Genomic DNA, 22120 nt, shown 5'->3' on the forward strand with positions numbered 1-22120 from the left:
GTTACGGTGATGTATTAATGCATTGATGGTGATTCTGGTGATGTATTCATGTAAGTACCTTTTTAAAAAAACAATAGCATTCCATGGGATTGGTTCAGTATGTCAATGTGGCCCTTGGACCAAAAAATCTTGTGCACCCCTGCCTATAAGCTTCCTTGTGCCTGCTTGTTCAATCTCTTGTTTGACATTCTTTTCTGCATCACTCACACTGTAGATAAAGCTAATCCAGCTGCTTTCTATAATGGTACTGCTACAAAAATGGATTTCACAAAGGCCCTTCTGTATACTTTATAGCTGTTAACACATTCTTTACCAAACAGTTATGACACAGCTCTGACACATGCAAATGAAATGTAAAATATGTCAGTGTTACCCTCTGGGTCAAGAAGCTTTTCAATTCCCAAGTGTTTTTTGGCAGTGGTGAATGCATGCTCCAGGCGTCCAAGTGGAGAAAGTTTGGTTATGTCTTCCCAGTTAAACAGGTTTGGTCTGCAATAAATAAATAGTTAGTATATATTAGATAAATCAATCAATGTTCTATGAAAAAGAATAAACTCTCAAACAATGATCAATGCTACATTAAATGTGCAATATAACTAATCTAAAGCATGCAGTTTCCAAAGCAACTTCTTAATAAAAAAAACTGCATGTACATACTGTATGTGGGAGGGGGTCCATCTAAGTAACCTGCACCCCATTACAAACCCAGTGAAATTCTATCTAGACCATCATATAACTGATAGTGTTAAAATCTTGTATACTACAAAAGAGGATCCATTTACATACCGGCAGCCAATATTCCAGTATGATAGCTCATTCGTAAATGATTGTGCAATTATTCTGCCCTGACTACTTTGAGATGCAGATTAAGGCTGTCTTCGGATGCGGTATGGCACGGTCCATATACTGACAGCAATGCCTGGACTGATCGCACCTTACAGCCTCATAGGCACATACGAATGAATCTGTAAGCCCATGACAGAAGACAGACAGTCAGTCTGGGCATGGAGGTCCTCATACAGTGAACTACATCAACTAAACTTGGCCTTAAGTGCAGTATTTTCATTGAGTTGTAGATTAAAAAGTTCCCAAAGATTTGACAATTGCGTTTATTTTCACATTTTTCTGACATAAATTGTGAGAAAAAACTGGCACGTAAGTGTGAAGGACCTGCACAGGTAGGGTCACATAAACTTATTTATGCAGGTCCAAAAGACAGAGGGCAGAGGGGCAAGGCTCCAGAGAAGAGGAGTGTTAGCGGTTGTATCAGTGAATGACTTTATTTATGGAATGTCATCTAGGGCCTACTTTTAGGAAATCTGGTTTGAGGTCTGTAATCTGAGGGTCTGGTTCTTCAAAAACCAGTGCCAACCTATCCACATGTTGTGCGTGCTATAGTCCAATTCACTCCCATGTAATAGAGCTACAATAACAGACACAATCAGTGTTTAAGAACGAAGCCATGTTTTCTAATCCTGGACCACTCCTTTAAGGCCTCAATTAATAGGTGAAAAATAATTAATAAGTGTCTAAATGTTAATGATAAAGAAGAGTATGTGATAGAGATCTGACAGGTTGAAAGAGAGGGGTTCAATGCAAACCTTTAAATTTCTTCAAAGAGTTGTTTTACTTTTTGTTTCATTCTCCTGTAGCAAGAATTTCAGTTCTTCATAGAACTTTATGAGAACCAATTGTCACCTATCTCAGTAATTGGAAAATCTGTATTCACTGAAAACACATTTTACCCATGAATTGAGAATTTTGAGAATGAATGATCAGTCCCGGATGCGTAAGAAGTTGATTTTTGTTATAAGATAATATTACAAAGTTTCGTAATTTCACGTGTACTATTGATTTATGAAAAAAATCAAGACATTAAAAGACGGTTACTCTTTAATTTCACCACAATATAAGCAATGACTACGTGACAAACTCTGCTGCATTAAACCAAGGAGAAAGGAGATTTATAGACAAAACTTCAGAACAAATGTCACCTACTTGTGCCTGTGCAGCAGGGCATTGAATGCAAGGCCATCTGTCCAACTGGTGGTGAAATTTAACACGTTGACTTCTTGGTTATATGGTCTTGTTGACTGTCTGATCCAACTCAGAAGAATTTTCTCACTGTTTGTCTGTTGTAGTTCTGACATAATGGCCTTCATGACATCTTTCACCTGTCAAATGGGCAGTAAGGGCAGTTAGTAAATAAATTTTACTGGAACGTCTATAAAGTGTCCATTTACATGTCCTCTACGTGGTAGTAAAGTGAAGCAATCTGCTAAACTAAGGGTCAAGCCCAAAACAGATATCAAGAGCTACTGCAAAGAACCTTTCTTCAGAATGCCCTACGTCATAGTTGGCACATTTAGCCCAACAGAAAGCAGATTTATGAAGAATTTCTCATCCATTAAAACCTGTTATTGAAGCATGCCATGAAATTTCGCATGACTTCTGTAAGTCACTGACGGAAGAAATAATGAGATACTTCAATGTTCTCCCACAGCTTCTCTTTGGTATGTAAAGACTGGTCTGCTGCAGCCTAGAAATCAAAGGTTGAACTTTTGCTCTAAACAGCTAGAAGACATTTAGAAATGGTATTTTCTATCTTCCATGAAACAGGGTGAGTGACCATCTGTGCAGTAATTATTGAATAGCTAAAAGACAACTCGTGGTTCAATAACTATTAATGTGAGGAAGCAAAGATGAAGAAAAGAGAAGTGTTGGTTAACACAAAACATAAACGTACCACAAGAGAACCAAGACTGCATTTGTCACTAAAAACCACATAGAAATATGAACTAATTCATATAATTGCTAAATATTCCAGTTCTGGAAGAAATTCTATACTGTCTGGAAGCCTTAAAGGGTTTGTCCAGGGAAAACAAGTCATCACCTTTCCACAGGATAGGTGATAACTTGATCAGTGGGGTCCGGCTGTTGTGACTTGCATCAAGCGACACTTATATCCCTGTTAGAATGGAGCAACATTGCACATTGACCTGCGCTCCGTTCATTCCCTGTGACGCACATGGCTTTTTCCAGTAGCCCCATAGTGAATGAATGGAAAGACGGTTGGGCGTCAGCGTCATTTTGTAACAAGGATGCAAGTTCCTTGTCGATGATAAAAATTCCCAAATGTACCGATCGGTGTAAATTCGAGATGTGGGAAACCCAAGTTATTACCTGCTTTTTAGATAGTTGATAACTTGTTTTAATTGGACAACCCCTTTAAGCTTGTAAAGTAACACACAGAGCTCCTAACCTTACCTCACAATGGCACTTCATATGGTATTTTTGTGAGGAAGCAGTGCTTTTAGGGGTGAACAGCTCTATAGTACAGCATCCAAAAGAACAGTGTTCATTTTTTTCTGTTGGATTTGTAAAATTTGGAAACATACAAAGGTCCAATACAATCCCATAAAAGGCTATAAAACTGTCTCACATGCCATTTATTATGTATTTAGATATGTGTTTTGATATAAGTGATGGGCGGACGGGTAGGTGATGCCCCCAAGTGACTGGGAAAAGAGTGTGGCCTGAATCCCATACCCAAAATTGCACGACAATTTTGGTTAGTGAACCAAAATAAGCCAACTGATAGATGGTCTAAAGATGTGCCAAAGTTTTCAATCTGCATGACTCCCTGTGATACATTTGGCGCACTGACTGTCCATAGACTGTCTAGTCTAAGTTTGCAGTTTCTAAAAGTTAGACAGCTTTAGTAAATCTGCCCCAATGTGTTCAAATTCTGTCTGTGTGAGCAACAACATGTAGGGAGCGGCAAGGATGTCTCCTGGTGAACTGCTGTACGGACTATCTGGCTTTAAAGGGAATTAGAAAATGACCTCTTGTTCAAATCAAGATTTTGCGTTAAATATATTTTTTATTTACATTATTAAAAATATATTTGCTTATTTTCATATCTTAATCTGTATAAAAATATAGAAATCTTGCAATTTTCACACTAGTCACTGGTGCCATTTTTAACTCATATATTCTATTCCTTAGCGAAAAAGTTTCTGATGTCTCATTATCATCACAGGCAGAATTTCAATGACAGCTCACATATCTACATACAGTTGATACCCCAGGATCCACCAATCACTATAGGTGTTATCACAGCTGACTCTACTTCCCCTCCTTTTACGTTGATCTTTGCACATACTCATTAGAGGCATCAATAAAAAAGATAGGGTCTGAGCAGGAGCGTACATAGAAATCATGGGGCCCCATAGCAGAAGTTTTAATTGCCCCCCCCCCTCGAAAAAAATAAATTTAAAAAAATAAATAAATAATTGTCGGGGTCACAGACAAGCATATCTCACAACCTTCCAGCTTTACATAGGAATTTTCCTCTGGCTCAAGTCCTAGATTCTTCTTTTATTGCCCCTATAAAGTATGATGCCAACAAAAATGCCCCCCAAACACAGTAGGATACCCCCATGGTGAATTCCTCCACATTAGCCTCTACATGCACAGTATAGTGACCCTACTGTACCCCACCTCAACTCCCAAGGCAAAGCATGGTGACCCCAACACAGTATGATACCCCAACTGTGACCCCCACACAGCCCTCCATACAGTATAATGGGCCTACATACAGTATAATGACCCCACACTGTATAATGGCCCACACTAGCCCTCCAAACAGTATAATGGCCCCCACATAGCTCTCCATTATACATTATAATGCACACCTCATGGTCCTCAATACGATATTATGGCCACCAGTCACTGATTTAAAAAAAATGAATACAATACTCACCTCTCCTGGTTCCACCTGATGCTCCGGTCTCCTGATCGTGTGGTGTGAAGCGCCGCACATGTCAGAACAGCAAGCGCCCTGCAATGACGTTATTGCGCCCGCTGCTCTGACACGTCAGACGCCGAGAAAGAATGATGGGGATGGAAGCATCTGCTGATGCTCCCTCCTCCATCATCACTGCACGCACTGACAGCCGGATCCTCTCTCCGGCCATCAGCATGAGCAATGATGATGAAGGAGGGAGCGCTTACACTCCTATCATTCTGTGTTGGTGGGCAGTGCGGGTGCTGACAGGTGGAGGGCGGCCCCTCCGGCTCACGGGCCCCATAACAGTGGCATGGCCTGCCACCATTGGCGGAACGCCACCGGGTCTGAGTCAGTATATTGCTGTTAATGTACATATAGATTTCTGTAAAGGACGCAATGTCTGAGTCTAGAACAGCCCCAGTAAGCAGTGTGAAAATTGCAAGATTTCATTTTTTATTTTTAATGCAGATCATACGAAAAATATAAACAAAACATTGCCAAAGATAAAAAAAAAACATTTAACATAAAAACCTAATTTCACAGAAAGTCATTTCTGACGACATATTACCTGGAACCATACTTATTCATGCGGCAGCTTATAAGGACAAACCTGCAACCACTGTGGCACCAAACTGTAACCATGTACATGTAGTAGCTGACTGTGAAGGCAGGATTATAACACTATGTATGTTACAAACATAACATATAAGTAAGAACCACTATGTACAATAATACATGAAAAATGGATCACACTTTCAGCAGTTTCGTCAGTGTCATCTTTTACCATCAGAGTTCCATCAGTATTTTTTGCATACGAGAAGTTTTCTCAAGCTTCTCTTATAAAACAACCATATAAATCGGACAGCACACGGATTGCTTCTTCTGATTGAGTTTGATCTGTGACACGGATCAACGCCGGTTATGTCTCCGTGTTTTGGTGCAGATCACTCAGACTAGAATCTTACATAAAAAAACTGGCCTAACACTAACACTTGGACAAAAAGCAGTGTTCGTTATCTTCAGCAAATTACTATGTCATTAAGCCATGCTTATCCATAATCATCTGTCTTCATACAAACCATGCACTACATGCCCCACAGGTTCCAAAAGCTTTCCTACATGCACATTTACAACACAGTGGACAATATCCTTAATCAGATTAATTAGGCGATTTGGCATAAAATTGCTCCCCATGGGAATCGACTGATTGCTGTGGGTCTAGCTGCAGAAACCCTAAGCAATCCGCTGTCACCGTTGGGGAAAGCTGCACGTGGACACACATTATTCCTGATGCAGCGCTGCAAATAAATAGGAGACCAACATATTGGCTACAATGGTTCTCCCCTTATAGTGTCGATTTGCCCTAACAGCTTGGATGACTCTAAATGGGTTGTCTAGCTCGAAGAAATATATATATGTATATTTCAATCTATTTAAAATAGAAATATATACAAATTACTCATGCACTTTAATTACTAGAATTCCACCGATGTCCTGTTTGATTTGACACAGGAGAAAGCCTGACAAGCGATGAATGTGAATATAGCAGGCTCATTTGCTCATGCATCGGCCATGACAGAGAAATGGCTTAGTTACTGAAATATACTTATATCTACATTCTCCATAGCTAAATCAATCTCATCTATTCTACCTTTAAAGGGAATTTGTGTTTTTGCTACCTCTTCTGAGAGCAGCTTGATGTAAAGGCAGAGATACTGATTCCAGTAGGAGGCAGAACTAGGAGGGGGAATAGAGCTGGAGTGACAGAGGCTTGAGATCTTCCACAGTCCTTCAGCTTAATTTGAATATCAATTCAAACGAGGATTTCTCAGTAACGGAGGAACAGACTGGTCATGTAATGGTATTGCTGGACTTGTCTTTGAAAGAGCTATAAGAACACATATAGTTTTGGGGTGAAATCTTGCTGACAGATTCCCTTTAATCCCTTCACGACATGCGCCATACATGTACAGCACAAGTTGTAAGCGGGTGTATGGAGTGGGAGGTGATGGCAGATGATGGCTGTGTGTTACAGCCAGGGCCTGCCTTTAACTTGTTAAATGCTGCTGTCAAACTTTGACAGTGGCATTTATTACATGCCAGCATGGGGGCGAGTCATTCCATGCGCCCATCAGCGCACCCATACTTGTCAGTAGGGAGCTCCTTTGAAAACCAGCCTGTGGCCACACTGCAAAGTAGATTGTGATTTTCACTATATGCAGCAATGCTGTGGCATTGCTATATATAGCACAACGATCAGACAATCACAGTCTCAAGTCCCTTTAAGGGGACTATTAAGAACAGTGAAAAGTAAAAAAAAAAAAATATGAAAAAAAATAAAAAACATAAATGTTCAAATCACCCCCCCCCCTTTTTTTAACCATTAAAAATAAAGGTAACAAAAAAATAAATAAAGACATATGTGGTATCGCCGGGTTCATAAAAGTCCGATCTATCAAAATATAAAATTCAAGAGCGCAAAAATTATGGGGTCTTTTGGTTGCTGCAATACCACAAAAAATACTGTAACAAACAATTAAAAAGTCACATCTTCCCCAAAATGGTATCAATAAGAACAATGTCTCACCTGCAAAAAATAAGCTGTCATACAGCTCCACCGATCAAAAAATGAAAACGTTACAGGTCTCGGAAAATGGCGAAACAACCCAAAAAAATTCTGGGGGCAAACTTGTGATTTTTTTTCACCACTAAATTGATTTAAAAAAAGTGGAAATGTTTGGTATTGCCGTAATGGGACTGATGAGCAGAATCATATTGCAAGGTCAATTTTACCACAAAATGTACACCGTAAAAAAAATTCCCCCAAAAAATGTCAAAATTATTTTTCACAATTTCTCCTCACTTGGAATTTTTCCCCCGTTTTCCGGTACACTATGTGGCAAAATGAATGGTGTCATTCAAAAGTACAACTCATCCTGCACAAAAGCAACCCCTCATATATCTATCTATGTGGACAAAAATAAAAAAAAAAAAATTATGGCTCTGAAAAGAAGGGGAGGAAAAAACAAAAACGCAAAAATGGAAATTGGCCTTGTCGTGAAGGGGTTAAGCAAAATAATATCCTTTGTATGTTTTTATAATACTTGATTACATAACTTGATGAAAACCATATAGAAAGTGCAGCAAATAATAAGCAGCAAATCCATTAATAAATAATTATGGCAAAGGAAAACCTTATGGAATGTGTGTGTTCTGTGTCTGAGTGGGTTTCCTTCAGATAATCTATTTCCTCCCACAGACCAAAACAACATAATTATAGGATAATTGATTTTTGTATAAACTGGCTTAGATTTATTATCTCTGTAGTTTCTTGCAGAATAAGTTGACATTATGCCAACAACACAAAATAAGTAAAATATTAAAAGCAAGACGCAGCATTTTACCTGCCAATGGAGAATGATGCTCCATATTAAACCAAGGGTGAGCTTGTGGTTTCCATCAACAATATCTGTCCCTCCAATATTCACCAACTCCACCTGGAGAAGAACAGAAGCAATTTTATTTAAAGTTAGAAAATAGTAGAAGGTAACAACATACAGGTGTAGCAACTACATACGGGGGTAGCAACTACATACAGGGGTAGCAACTACACACAGGGGTAGCAACTACACACAGGGGTAGCAACTACACACGGGGGTAGCAACTACACACGGGGGTAGCAACTACACACGGGGGTAGCAACTACACACGGGGGTAGCAACTACACACGGGGGTAGCAACTACACACGGGGGTAGCAACTACATAAGGGGGTAGCAACTACATACGGGGGTAGCAACTACACACGGGGGTAGCAACTACATACAGGGGCAGCAACTACATACAGGGGCAGCAACTACATACAGGGGCAGCAACTACATACAGGGGCAGCAACTACATACAGGGGTAGCAACTACATACAGGGGTAGCAACTACATACAGGGGTAGCAACTACACACAGGGGTAGCAACTACATACAGGTGTACTACATACAGGTATAGCAACTACATGCAGGTGTAGCAACTACATAAAGGTGTAACAACTACATAAAGGTGTAACAACTACATACGGGGGTAGCAACTACATACACGGGGAGCAACTAATTACAGGGGTAGCTTCACACTGCTAACATCACTGCTTAAATATACACAACTATAGTCATGTTATAGGACATTTTCACTATTTTTATTATTTTTTCACAGAAATGTTTATGAAATGTTAAAAAAAATGTGATCATGTGACTACATTACATGACCAAGTTTACAGACTGTGGCAGTAGTGTTTAAAAGCATCTATGGGTGTTGCAGTGCTAGGCCACAACACAGTTGTTCAAATGTTTGCTCAGGATTATTCTCAAGTCATAACAGTGGACATGAGGACTGAGCACTGCTCCTTAAACCAGACACAAATACAGCAGGCGTGTACCAGAAATGACATCTTGCTGTGGTACATGCCTGCACACTTTAAAATACCACTACATTCAATTTCTCAATGCCTCCTGAAGAAGCTATAGATACAGCGAAACTCACGTTAAGGACAGTGTTTATTTTCCTATCTACTGTGATGTTGTGGGATATGCTATGAGAGCTATTTTAATTTGTCAAGTCTATCTTTATCATCAGGTAACGGTTTTCGGTCTGATTCAGAGTCATTAAAACATTATTGATCTGTGCTCAGGAGTGCTGAATTGGATGCGCTTATCCATTATTGCTCTACCTTATTTAAATTGTTATTATAACATTGGGACTGTTTCATGTTATTAATATGTAGGCATTCTAGGCCAACACACCATACTTTGCTGTATAATTATTTGTGGATTGTAATAGTGACATTGTTTATCTTTTTATGATAGTGCTCGTTAATATGCACATATTGTTATTGAGCTTTTATTGGATTCACTACTCTGTACATTGCTTAATGAGTTTATATTGAGTCTAGTTGTGCTCGTTACTATGCACAAATTGTAAATTGCGTCGTTATTGGATTCACCAGACTGTGTGCATTGTTTAATGAGTCTGTATGGCTTATTTTAATTCTTTCTATCTGTCGGAATATTCATTGGAGATACTAAACCTATTTGAGCTCTACAAGATACACATTGATATCCTGTCCCTATATCACTAAAGATTTGGAATAACATTTGTGTCTTTGGGGTATGGACATGAATGATTTCTCATTTATTTCTGTAAGTATTTGATACTGAAAGTGCAATACAAAAGTATCTTGAGTATTTTATAAAAAGTAGTGCTTCTTTCTAGTTTTTTTTTTTTTTAGGTTAATAGTGACTAATGGAAATGTTGGTAGTTGAGATTGTTACTAGGAATATTTTGCAGGATTCTTGTTTAGGAAAAAACAGATCTGCTTTTTATTTTTCTATAGAAACAGCGCCATTCTTGTCGATAGGTTCCATCTGGTATTGCAGTAAATGTCTTTACCAGCGAGTAAGGGCATATTTAGAAAAGTCCATAGCGGGTGCTCAATGACAGCTGATCGGCTATAGTCAAGCCAACTGGCAGTCATTTAATGGTCATTTACAAAGGCCGATCAGAATTCTATGTGCACAAAACAAATGTTACATGGAATCTGTCACCAGGATTTTGCCACCTAATCTGAGAGCAGCATAATGTGGAGAAAGAGACCCTGATTCCAGCAATTTGTCACTTACTTGGCTTCTTGAGGTAGTTTTGATAAAATCACTGTTTTATCAGCAGAAGATTATCACTAGAGGACTAGTAAATCTGCTGCCATGTAGTCCTGCATATCCACAAGCTCTTAGAACAGATGTGTAAAATGACACAAAATATGACACATGCAGCTATAAATAATTAATTATATATAAATGATTATATGCTTAGTCAATTCACTGTGTGTTCTATATCTGAATAGACAAAAGTGGTATGGAGGACCATGGGGGTGCATTATACTGTATGGAGGACCATGGGGGGCGCATTACATTGTATGGAGGACCATGGGGTGCGCATTATATTGTGTGGAGGACCATAGGGGGGTGCATTATATTGTATGGAGGACCATGGGAGGTTCAATATAGAGGACCATGGGAGGGCATTATATTGTATGGAGGACCATGGGGGTGCAGTATATTCTATGGAGGACCATGGGGAGTGCATTACATTCTATGGAGGACTATGGGGAGTGCATTATACTGTATGGAAGACCATAGGGAGTGCATTATATTCTATGGAGGACCTTGGGGAGTGCATTATATTCTATGGAGGACCATGGGGAGTGCATTATACTAGCATACCAGACATTATGCTGCTCTCAGGTGGAATGCAAATACCTGGTAAAAGATTCTTTTTAATGTGATCGTTCTTTGTGCATACCTCCTGTTTACACAAGACAACATGCTGCCATTAATGAACATTTTAAAGGGAACCTATCACTCTGGTTTTAAAGGGAGTCTGTCATGTAACAAAAATGCTATTAACCTGCATAGATGGGGTTAATCACACTGTGCAGCTGCCGCACTGGGAGCCCTGCTGCCAGGAGGAACTTAACTTTATAAGTCATTAGAGCCGGCAGTCAGTCAGAGCTAGGGGCGGTTACAGACGCTATTCTCTATGCAGAGAGACCAGTGACTGAAACTTTGCCGGCCCCACCCTTCTGAGTTAAAGAGCGAGGCTGCTGAGGGGGGGGAGGGCGGAATAAAGTTAATTTCCTCCAGGCAGGGGGGCTCTCAGTGTGGCAGCTGCAAAGTGTCAGAGCACTATTAACCTGCAGATTAACCCCATATCCACAGGTTAATAGTGTTTTTTTACATGACAGGTTCCCTTTTATTGCCAGCATTAATGATCCAATTACCCGAACAAACAAGTGTTTTGCTCATTCCTTTTTGGGTAACTGCTGGCAAATTTACACAAACCGATCAACGAATGAGAACTCTAATGAAGGATATTTCATGATTATCAGTTTGTCTAAATGGGGTCCTGTGCTGCAAACCAGACTCAGCCCATGGGAAATCATCTACATAACTCCTTTAATTCTTTTACCATATCTGGGGCACATTACTATATGACTCTACATCAGTATATAGAATAGTAATGAGAAACTTACATTGTTTTGATGCAAAATTTGTAGCACTCGGTTGACATTATTCAGAGCGTGAACTCTTGTAGATCCACGTTCCTTTGGCTAGGGAGAGAAAAGTAAAGAAATGTCAGCAGACAACATATTTGCACTTTAGTATATTTAATACAACATGTGAACATTTCGACCTGAGGTGAACAGAATCTGAGTTGGACAATCTGTGTATGACAATTTGGTGCATTACCTGATGACAGTGACCATGTAAGCATTAAAGGGGTTGGCCACTGTCTAACCAGCACTTCTGTCCATACAGTGGCTGCTGGTGGAAGAGCAGTGACCAGATCTGTCCATCAGTCTCCTCCAATAGAAAAGCAGCTTTGCCCAGTGAGGCGTTTTACAGTTGGGGGAGACTGATGGACAGGTCTGGTCACATGTCCTCCATCAGCAGCCATTGCATGAGGTATGTGACTGCCGACTTGTGAATCCTCACAGTGTGCGCACTGCGTGCAGTAAGGATTCTGCGGTGCCGAAGTCAAGAGCAGCGGCATGTGGCCGCAAGAATGTGATTTGCATATATGCAGTCACATGCTGACTAGACGTACGCAGCTTTACTCTATGCAAGTGTATTGAGCAGAGGCCCGGCACGTCTAGTCGGAATGTGGCCAGAAGTATGTAAATCGCATACTTGTGTTCACATGACCGCCCGTTCCCAGCGCTGGCACTGGAGAATCCTCACGGAGCGCAGTCACATAGAATCACTGCAGACTTGTACCATAAGGCCAGACAACCCCTTTAAGGAAACATCCTGCAGGATTATGAGCAGTATAATATCCACTGCTTGTCTTACCGCTACTTATTGGAACATATAGTTATTTAAAGGGAACCTGTCAGTCAATTCATGCTGCCCAAACCACGGGCAGCATGGATCAGAGCTTGGCGGTATGATTGCAGCTAGCTATATTTTTCTTGGAAATGCTCTGCGGTTTCAGAGAAAATATTGTTTGAGGAGCCAGATGGGCGCCATAGCTAGAGACTAAACTATTACAGTGCCACCCCCAGAAAGCTTATTTCCATATTGATTTAGTTGACTGACAGGTCTCTCCCATGTTTGTACTAGATCTTCAAACTATGATTTATCTGAAATGTCAGATTGTTTCAGAGAAAAACATACCTAGCTGCAATCTTGCAGCTAGGTTCTAATTCATTTTACCCGTGGTTTGGTTTTAATGAAAAAAGAAATAGCTTCTTCCCCAATGTAGTATATGGCACCAACATGTACCGAGGCTACAGGGTGTATTACTGAGTGTTTGAGCTGAATTTGGCGGCAAAATGTATTTAGTTATTTACTACTGAAGGTCTCCCTACTAATGAAGATTGCATCAACATGCCTCCAAGATAAGTTCCCTTTAATGTAAATAATAATCGCACCAGATGCAAATATTATACAGGCAGACAATAACCTTATTTCCCATTAAAACATAAATCAGAAGGGTGTTACCATACTGTCTCTTTGCAGGAAGCAATTTTTACTTCTTCTATGTGTGAAGGTATTATCCTGGATTTTTTCCAATAGACAGTATGCATTGTAAAACCCTCAGGGACATTTTACGTTTTCCCCACACCCAAAGCCCTTAAAATGCTCAGCATACAATGTAATCTGCCGTCCAGCAGACAGATGCGGGCAGCCAGCATCCTCATAGTTCTGCTCAAATTGCTGTAGTAGGAAATTTTAAAGGGCAGGAAAAATAATCTGATGTGTGTATGTAAGATAACAAAACTGGGAACTGAAATTAGTACGTGTCAGTCACTGCACGACAAGTAGTTCATACTAAAGTAAAATAATGATTTTTGATATTATACTAGGACACAACATTTATATCATAATAATGCATTCTATGTCCAGTTAGTGGCCTTTTTCTCTTGTCAATTCAACCATTGCATTCACTACAAACATAAGTCCTTTCTGATAGGACTGATTTCTCTATTGACAGATGGGTGACATAAAAAAGGTAGATGCACACTTACACTGCACTATTATTGTATTATTGTGCAGTTAGTTTTATTGTGACATATTGTACTTCATGATAGTGGTAAAATTTCTTTGATATGACTTGCGTTATTTGTGAAAAAAACTGAAATTTGGCAAAAATTTTGAAACGTTTGCAATTTTCAAATTTTGAATTTGTATGCCCTTAAATCACAGAGATATGTCACACAAAATAGTTAATAAATAACATTTCCCACAAAAATGTGCACAATTTTATGCAACAATTTTTTTTTTTTTGTTAGGAAGTTCTAAGGGTTAAAAGTTGACCAGCAATTTCTCATTTTTCCAACAAAATTTACAAAACCATTTTTTTTTAGAGACCACATCATATTTGAAGTGACTTTTGGGGATTTTCTGTCATATAGACCCCTCAAAGTGACACCATTCTAAAAACTGAACCCCTCAAGGTGCTAAAACCAAATTCAAGAAGTTTATTAACCCTTCACGTGCTTCACAGGAACTAAAGCAACATGGAAGGAACAAAATTAACATTTTACTTTTTCACACAAATTTTACTTCAGACCTAAAGTTTTTTATTTTCGCAAGGGTAACATGAGAAAATGGATCACAAAATTTGTTGTGTAACTTGTCCTGAGCATGCAAATACCCCATATGTGGGGGAAACCACAGTCTGGGCGCACGGCAGGGTTCGGAAGGGAATGAGCGCCATTTGACTTTTTGAATGCAAAACTGGCTGGAATTTACAGCGGACGCCATGTCACGTTTGGAGAGCCCCTGATGTGCCTAAACAGTGGACACCCCCCACAAGTGACCCCATTTTGGAAACTAGACCCCTCAAGGAACTTATCTAGATGTGTGGTGAGCACCTTGAGCACCCAGGTGTTTCACAGAAGTTTATAATGTAGAGCTGTGAAAATAAAAAATCAAACTTTTTCCACAAAAATGATCTTTTAGCCCCAATTTTTTTAATTTAACAAGGGTAAGAGGAGAAAGAGGACCCCGAGAATTGTTGTGCAATTTCTCCTGAGTACGCTGATACCACATATATGGGGAAAAATTCCTGTTTGGGCGCACGGCAAAGCTCGGAAAAGAAGGAGCACTGTTTGACTTTTTGAATGTAAAATTTGATGACCTTGACCTAATTGGTGGACGCCTGTCAATCTAGGTATGGGGAGAACCCAGCATATAACGACGCGAACAGGGGAGGGAGCCCTACAACTAGGGAAAGGGAGAGTGGAGACCCCTAAGCAGATCTAACGACACCCTGGTTCCCCTATTGACCCTAAATAGGTTCCGCACCTATGGTCGAGCAGGATACCTTAGCCCTAGCTGATCCTAGAGCTAGGCCCTAGGTAGGGAGGGGAAGGGGCGAGCACTAGTCAGCCTAACTGCAAACTAAAGTACAAACCAGGGAAACAAACAAGGGAATACACATAGCTTTAAGATGACACCGAAGAGAACATGGCTACAATCCACAAAGGAACTCCAAGGAAATACTAGCCAACTACTAGAATTCCAGGCCTGAATAGAAGAGGAAACTATCACCAGCAACTCACTGGAGAAACTTAGTGTATTTAAGGATCCAGCAAGGGTGTGGTAATTAGCAGCAGAAGGTGAAGATCACCGCTGGGTCCTAAAGGTATAATCCCCAAGCCAGGTGAAGATCACTGCTGGGTCCTAGAAAGAGAGGGATAATGAAAGGTTCAGGAAGATGTTTGCAAGGCCAAACGCAGCTACCTTCTACAGCTGGATCCTGTATGATGGTCTGTCAAACCTGATACACCCGTGACAACGTCATGTCACGTTTGGAGAGCCCCTGATTCACCGAAACAGTGGAAACCCCCCCACAAGTGACCCCATTTTGGAAACTACATCCCTCAAGAATTTTATCAAGGGGTATAGTGAGCAGTTTGAACCCAGAGTTACGACACAGAATTTGACAACATTAGGTTGTCATATTGAATATCTTGTCATTAGTGTTGAGCGCAAGTGCTCGCTACTTGAGTTTGCATCGGGTAATCAGGTGTGCACCGAGTATAGTGGGTGCTCAAGTGAGATGTTCGAGTCCCTTCCCCACATGTTTCGCGGCTGTTAGACACCCCAACAAAAATATGCGGGGATTGCCCGTGTATGGCAAGCAACCCCTGAGTGGTTTTTTTTGCTGTATAACAGCCGCAAAACATGTGGGGCGGGTACTCGAGCATGTCACTCGAGCGCCCGCCATACTTGGTGAATAACTGAGCACCCGATGCGCTCAACACTAGTCGTCATATCGTCATCATTTTTTTTTCTTTAATTCTGAAAAAATCCCAACCCCAACACAACCCTAACTCCAACCCAAACACAACCCTAACTCCAACCCAAACACAACCCTAACCCTAATACAACCCTAATCCTAGCCCCAACACAACCCAAACCCCAACCCTAGCACTAACACAACCCTAATCCTAACCCCAACACAACCCTAATACTAATCCTAATCCTAACCCTAACTTTAATTCTAAACTTAATCCTAACTCTAACCCTACCCCTACCCCTATTCCTAACTCTAACCCTACCCGTAATCCTAACCCTAACCCTACCCCTAATCCTAACCCTAACCCTAACTGCAAAGAATAGAAAAAAAAATTTTTTTTTATTTTAGAATTTTTATCTAACTAAGGGGATGACAAAGAGCGATTTTATTTATTTTTTTTCTTTTGATAGCTGTTTAGGGTTCATCATAGTGATGAAAAGGAACCAAAAGGGTAAATTCCTAATTGTTGAAGGGCACCGGCCATTTTTTCTCACAGGAAGATGACGGAGGGCGGGGGGACGAATCAGGAGATCCGGGGGACAGCAGAGGTACCGGGTGGGCTCGGGGGGCTTCATTTCTCTCTCCTCTGACATGTGTATCATGTCAGAGGAGAGAGAAATCAGTGTAACCGTAGGTACACTTTTTTTTTTGTAATCGCAGCTATTCACTGAAAAGCGGTGATCACGTGATCGGGGACCAGAAAAGATGGCCCTGATCATGTTCTCCAGGGTCTCAGCTATCCCCGGTAGCTGAGACCCGGGGGAATTTCCGACGCTGGAGGGCTTTACAGCCTTATTCCTTAGCGCCGTGAAAATGCATTACGGCAGTCGTTAAGGGGGTAAAAGATCGGTAAATATTGACAGGTAAGTGGTTGTTTAGCGCCTGAAAATTAGTTAATGTAAAGGCACCATAACATGCAATTGAATTAGGCTGCATTTTCCAAGATCAAGTCTTAAAGGGAAGCTGTCATCAGAAAATTACCTATTGTTTAAACAAGGTGTACATCTTCAAAAAAAAAAAATTTGTGTTCTTGCTAATTTCACTCTGGCCACTTGGGCTTTTTTAATTTCCTGCTTCCTGTCCTTTTGGCTCCATATTATCAGACACAGGATAACATTGACAGATAACACCATGATACACAGCAGATAATACAGGATACATTAATCACAATAGGGGACAACACAGCTGACACTGCTCCCCCTCCCTTCACAATAATATTTGCACACGCTTATTAGATGCTTCAATGCTAAAGATAGGGTTGGAGTTGTGGTTAATATACATGTGAATTTAAACAATAGATAATTTTCAAATGATGGCTTCCTTTTAAAGTGTATCTCCACTTTCAATAGAAAAATCACTATACTGCAGTTTTTGCTGTAACCTAAAGTGAGCAGCATCTTGCTTCCCACCCTTAGCTATTATCTTCAGTGGTGGAGCGAGCGAGAACTAAAGATGGCAGCCTGGCATCAAGAGCAGGACGTCTCCTAGTTTAGTGCAGACCTCAATGCTCCTTGTTGTGGGTAAACAGCAGAAAAATTACTGTACTGATAAGTCCTGTGCTAGAAGAATTTTTCTGCTGAAAGTGTAGGTACGCTTTAAGTAATCTGCTGGGGTGTCAGCAATATTGTACTCATATTAGAGCGGTTACCTGTAATGAGAAAAATCCCTTTCTAGGGACAGTAAAGCTTCAACTTATCTTAGGTGCATTTACTGTGTAAAGAGGTTTTGCAAGTATTTAGGAGAGACTCACTATTAAATAGGTGACGGTGCCACTCATGACACCCATGACAATCAGCAGTTTAAAGGAAACAGGATTCTTCTGTGAGTGCGGCGTTACGTTTATCATTTACCAGGCACAAAGTTGTACTTTTAGAAACAGTTGTGCTTGGAATTACGGCTTCATTTCCCTTAAATAAGCTGTCCCACTAACATTTTTATAGTTTAAATGTGAGTATATACAGTACAGACCAAAAGTTTGGACACACCTTATTTAAAGATTTTTCTGTATTTTCATCACTATGAAAATTGTACATTCACACTGAAGGCATCAAAACTATGAATTAACACATGTGGAATTATATACTTAACAAAAAAGCGTGAAACAACTGAAAATATGTCTTATATTCTAGGTTCTTCAAAGTAGCCGCCTTTTGCTTTGATGACTGCTTTGCACACTCTTGGCATTCTCTTGATGAGCTACAAGAGGTAGTCACCGGAAATGGTCTTCCAACAATCTTGAAGGAGTTCCCAGAGATGCTTAGCACTTGTTGGCGCTTTTGCCTTCACTCTGCGGTCCAGCTCACCCCAAACCATCTCGACTGGGTTCAGGTCTGGGGACTGTGGAGGCCAGGTCATCTGGCGTAGCACCCCATCACTCTCCTTCTTGGTCAAATAGCCCTTACACAGCCTGGAGGTGTGTTTGGGGTCATTGTCCTGTTGAAAAATAAATGATGGTCCAACTAAACGCAAACCGGATGGAATAGCATGCCACTGCAAGATGCTGTGGTAGCCATGCTGGTTCAGTATGCCTTCAATTTTGAATAAATCCCCAACAGTGTCACCAGCAAAGCACCCCCACACCATCACACCTCCTCCTCCATGCTTCACGGTGGGAACCAGGCATGTAGAATCCATCCGTTCACCTTTTCTGCGTCGCACAAAGACACGGTGATTGGAACCAAAGATCTCAAATTTGGACTCATCAGACCAAAGCATAGATTTCCACTGGTCTAATGTCCATTCCTTGTGTTCTTTAGCCCAAACAAGTCTCTTCTGTTTGTTGCCTGTCCTTAGTAGTGGTTTCCTAGCAGCTATTTTACCATGAAGGCCTGCTGCACAAAGTCTCCTTCTTAACAGTTGTTGTAGAGATGTGTCTGCTGCTAGAACGCTGTGTGGCATTGACCTGGTCTCTAATCTGAGCTGCTGTTAACCTGCAATTTCTGAGGCTGGTGACTCGGATAAACTTATCCTCAGTAGCAGAGGTGACTCTTGGTCTTCCTTTCCTGGGGCGGTCTTCATGTGAGCCAGTTTCTTTGCAGCGCTTGATGGTTTTTGCAACTGCACTTGGGGACACTTTCAATGTTTGCCCAATTTTTCGGACTGACTGACCTTCATTTCTTAAAGTAATGATGGCCACTCGTTTTTCTTTACTTAGAATTTGTATTATGGCAAGAAAAAAGCAGCTAACAGTCTATTCAGTAGGACTATCAGCTGTGTATCCACCTGACTTCTGCACAAGACAACTGATGGTCCCAACCCCATTTATAAGGCAAGAAATCCCACTTATTAAACCTGACAGGGCACATCTGTGAAGTGAAAACCATTTCCGGTGACTACCTCTTGAAGCTCATCAAGAGAATGCCAAGAGTGTGCAAAGCAGTCATCAAAGCAAAAGGTGGCTACTTTGAAGAACCTAGAATATAAGACATATTTTCAGTTGTTTCACACTTTTTTGTTAAGTATATAATTCCACATGTGTTAATTCATAGTTTTGATGCCTTCAGTGTGAATGTACAATTTTCAAAGTCATGAAAATACAGAAAAATCTTTAAATGAGAAGGTGTGTCCAAACTTTTGGTCTGTACTGTATGCATGTAATGTAGTGTGAGTGTGCTAATATACTCACCTACTGCTGCTTTGTCCGTTCTTCTGCTCTTCTAAGTGGCTCTCAAATGAGACTATCTGATTCACCCCATGCTCTATACGTGAGCCAGAAGTCGCTGCTGCAATGAAAACTTAAGGAGTCTCGTTCTGACGCTCCATAGGCTTACACTGTAAAAGTCTGCAGAGCGGTGACGTCACTGAGAAGAGGAGCAGAACGGCGCTGGACACCAAAGAGAACGGCGGTAGGTGAATATATTCATACATTCATACTACAATGCATCCACATACACATTTAAACAATAAAAATATGAGTGGGAGAGCTTCTTTAAGTGAATGGGACTGAGCTGCAATAGCAAGCTTGGTAACGGGCTGTATAAAGCACTGAAAACAATAAAGGGGACGCTGAGCTCAATGAAGCACCACAACCCATCTAAACACCTAATCGGCAGGGTGTCGAGAGCTGGAAACCCCCTGTAGAAGTTAAATTGGTGCAAGGGGGAAGAGAGTTACAACAATCCTCAACAGTAAAAATGCCAGACAGTCCAGGAAAAGTCCTTAAACTTCATTACTTATAAGTTAGTGGCAGAAGCAGCCTAACCTCACTCGTCCATGCATTACAAGTCATGTAGTGCTACATATGGTCCACATATGGATTCCTTGGGAGTTTGGGGATTAAAAATACTGGACAGTAAAAAGATTCCTCGCACCCTCCAATTTAAGAAGATAAATGCAAAATGTAAATCTTCTGCATATTTGATCACTTATTTTCTAAGACCAGAAATATTACCAATGAAACTATCAGTATGTGCCAAAGAAAGGCAGAATCACAGATAATAATGTACAGAAATCGCTTCCCTGAATCAAAGTAAAGCATGTTTCTCTCTCAGACTTTATGCGAATCTCATGCCACCCTGGGATACAGTAATATGCATTCTGATAGTTTTTGCAGCCACTGAGCTATTACAATGAGGAGACAAGTTCTTACAAGAATACTCTATGTAGGCAATACTGCACTGTGCATTTTATCTACCATTTACGATGCCTTTCCGTTGATGGAATACATGATTCCCCAAAGGCACAGTAAGTGATCCAGTCCCACATGGGATTAGATAGTGAATTACATCATGCTGACTATAAAGCACATTAAGATTTTAACTCCTGTCATTTGCATAGCATAATGTTAAGTTGCCCATAGGTATGCGTTATCTGACGACTAAAAGTTGTTTGGCTGGAATTTATCACCCCCAATCCACACATTGAGATGCATGCTTAGCTAGATTGAACGTGCATGTTATTTTTTATGATTAAAGGTGGAGCAGATGATAGATTCCTCCGAAAACACGTCTATAAGACAGAAAAACAAACCCGCTGAGAAAATCCAGTGCCACAGAACAGATGATATAGTGCAGGGGTGCACAACTTGCAACCTGGGGGCCACATGCAGCCCGCGATGCCATTCTGTGTGGCCCCCAGCCATATGGACAGAAAAATGCTCTGTCTGATATTAACTATATGTGAGCAGCCATACAGAGAAGAGCAGTGGCAGCAGCTGAGGAGCAGGACTGACAGGTACTAATGGTGCACGGTGTAGACCTCTCTGGATGCCTCATACATTAGAAGAATGGGGTCTCGTCACTCGTTTGGCTTCAGGAAGAAGACTGTAATTTATGGGAATTGTGAAAAATTAGGCAGTAAGCAAAAAACGCATGATCTATTGTAGAGAGCCGTGTGCATGCAGCACCTCTTCCTCTTTATGGCCTAATCACACAGTTTTTTAGGAGGATTTAGAAGCAGATTTTACTGCAAATCGACATAAAAATGCTTAAATATTATTTGATTAAGCTTCCTATTAGTTTTACTGGGAAATGTTCAAAATAACGTTAAAAAAAATGTCACTGTGTGAACTAAAGGAGCTTTTTCCATTAAAATTAGTCGGAAACTTTTTCAAAGAGTATTTGACACGTTTTTCTATTTTAATTTAGGAGCAGAATCTATTTCTAAATCCTTGTCAAAAAGTGCTGTTTTTTTTGGAGGTAAGAGTCCTTTAAATAGAATTTGCACCTATCAGATATTCATGGTATATATAATGGCTCGCAAAAGTATTCACCCCGTTGGCATTTTTCATGTTTTGCTACCTCACAACCTGGAATTTCACTGGGTTTTTTTAGGGTTTGCATCAGTTCATGTACAGAACATAAAGAACATGCCTACAACTGTGAACATTTGGTTTTCTTTTTATTATGAAGCAAACAACAAATAGGACAAAATAACTGAAAACTTCAGTGTGCATAACTATTCATCCCCCCTAAAGTCAGTACTTTGTAGAGCCTCCTTTTGTGGCTATTATAGCTGCAAGTCACTTTGGATAAGACTCTA

At 40.5% G+C, this 22120-nt stretch overlaps 1 protein-coding gene across 4 annotated transcripts in view; it reads right to left on the bottom strand.

The window, feature by feature from the left end:
* The window catches only part of UTRN (utrophin), a 768906-nt gene that overhangs the window by 627461 nt on the left and 119325 nt on the right, over positions 1–22120 (bottom strand). For all 4 annotated transcript variants that reach the window (XM_073672652.1, XM_073672651.1, XM_073672650.1 and 1 more), the window contains 4 exons: positions 11865–11942; positions 8197–8289; positions 1999–2174; positions 374–489 (listed from right to left, as the gene is read on the bottom strand). In XM_073672652.1, the coding sequence (XP_073528753.1) occupies positions 374–489; positions 1999–2174; positions 8197–8289; positions 11865–11942 (463 nt within the window). The remainder of the gene's footprint in view (positions 1–373; positions 490–1998; positions 2175–8196; positions 8290–11864; positions 11943–22120) is intronic.

Source organism: Phyllobates terribilis, unplaced genomic scaffold, assembly GCF_046119375.1.
Source record: "Phyllobates terribilis strain yellow unplaced genomic scaffold, ASM4611937v1 Scaffold_3__8_contigs__length_932513732, whole genome shotgun sequence".
Lineage (NCBI taxonomy): Eukaryota > Metazoa > Chordata > Amphibia > Anura > Dendrobatidae > Phyllobates > Phyllobates terribilis.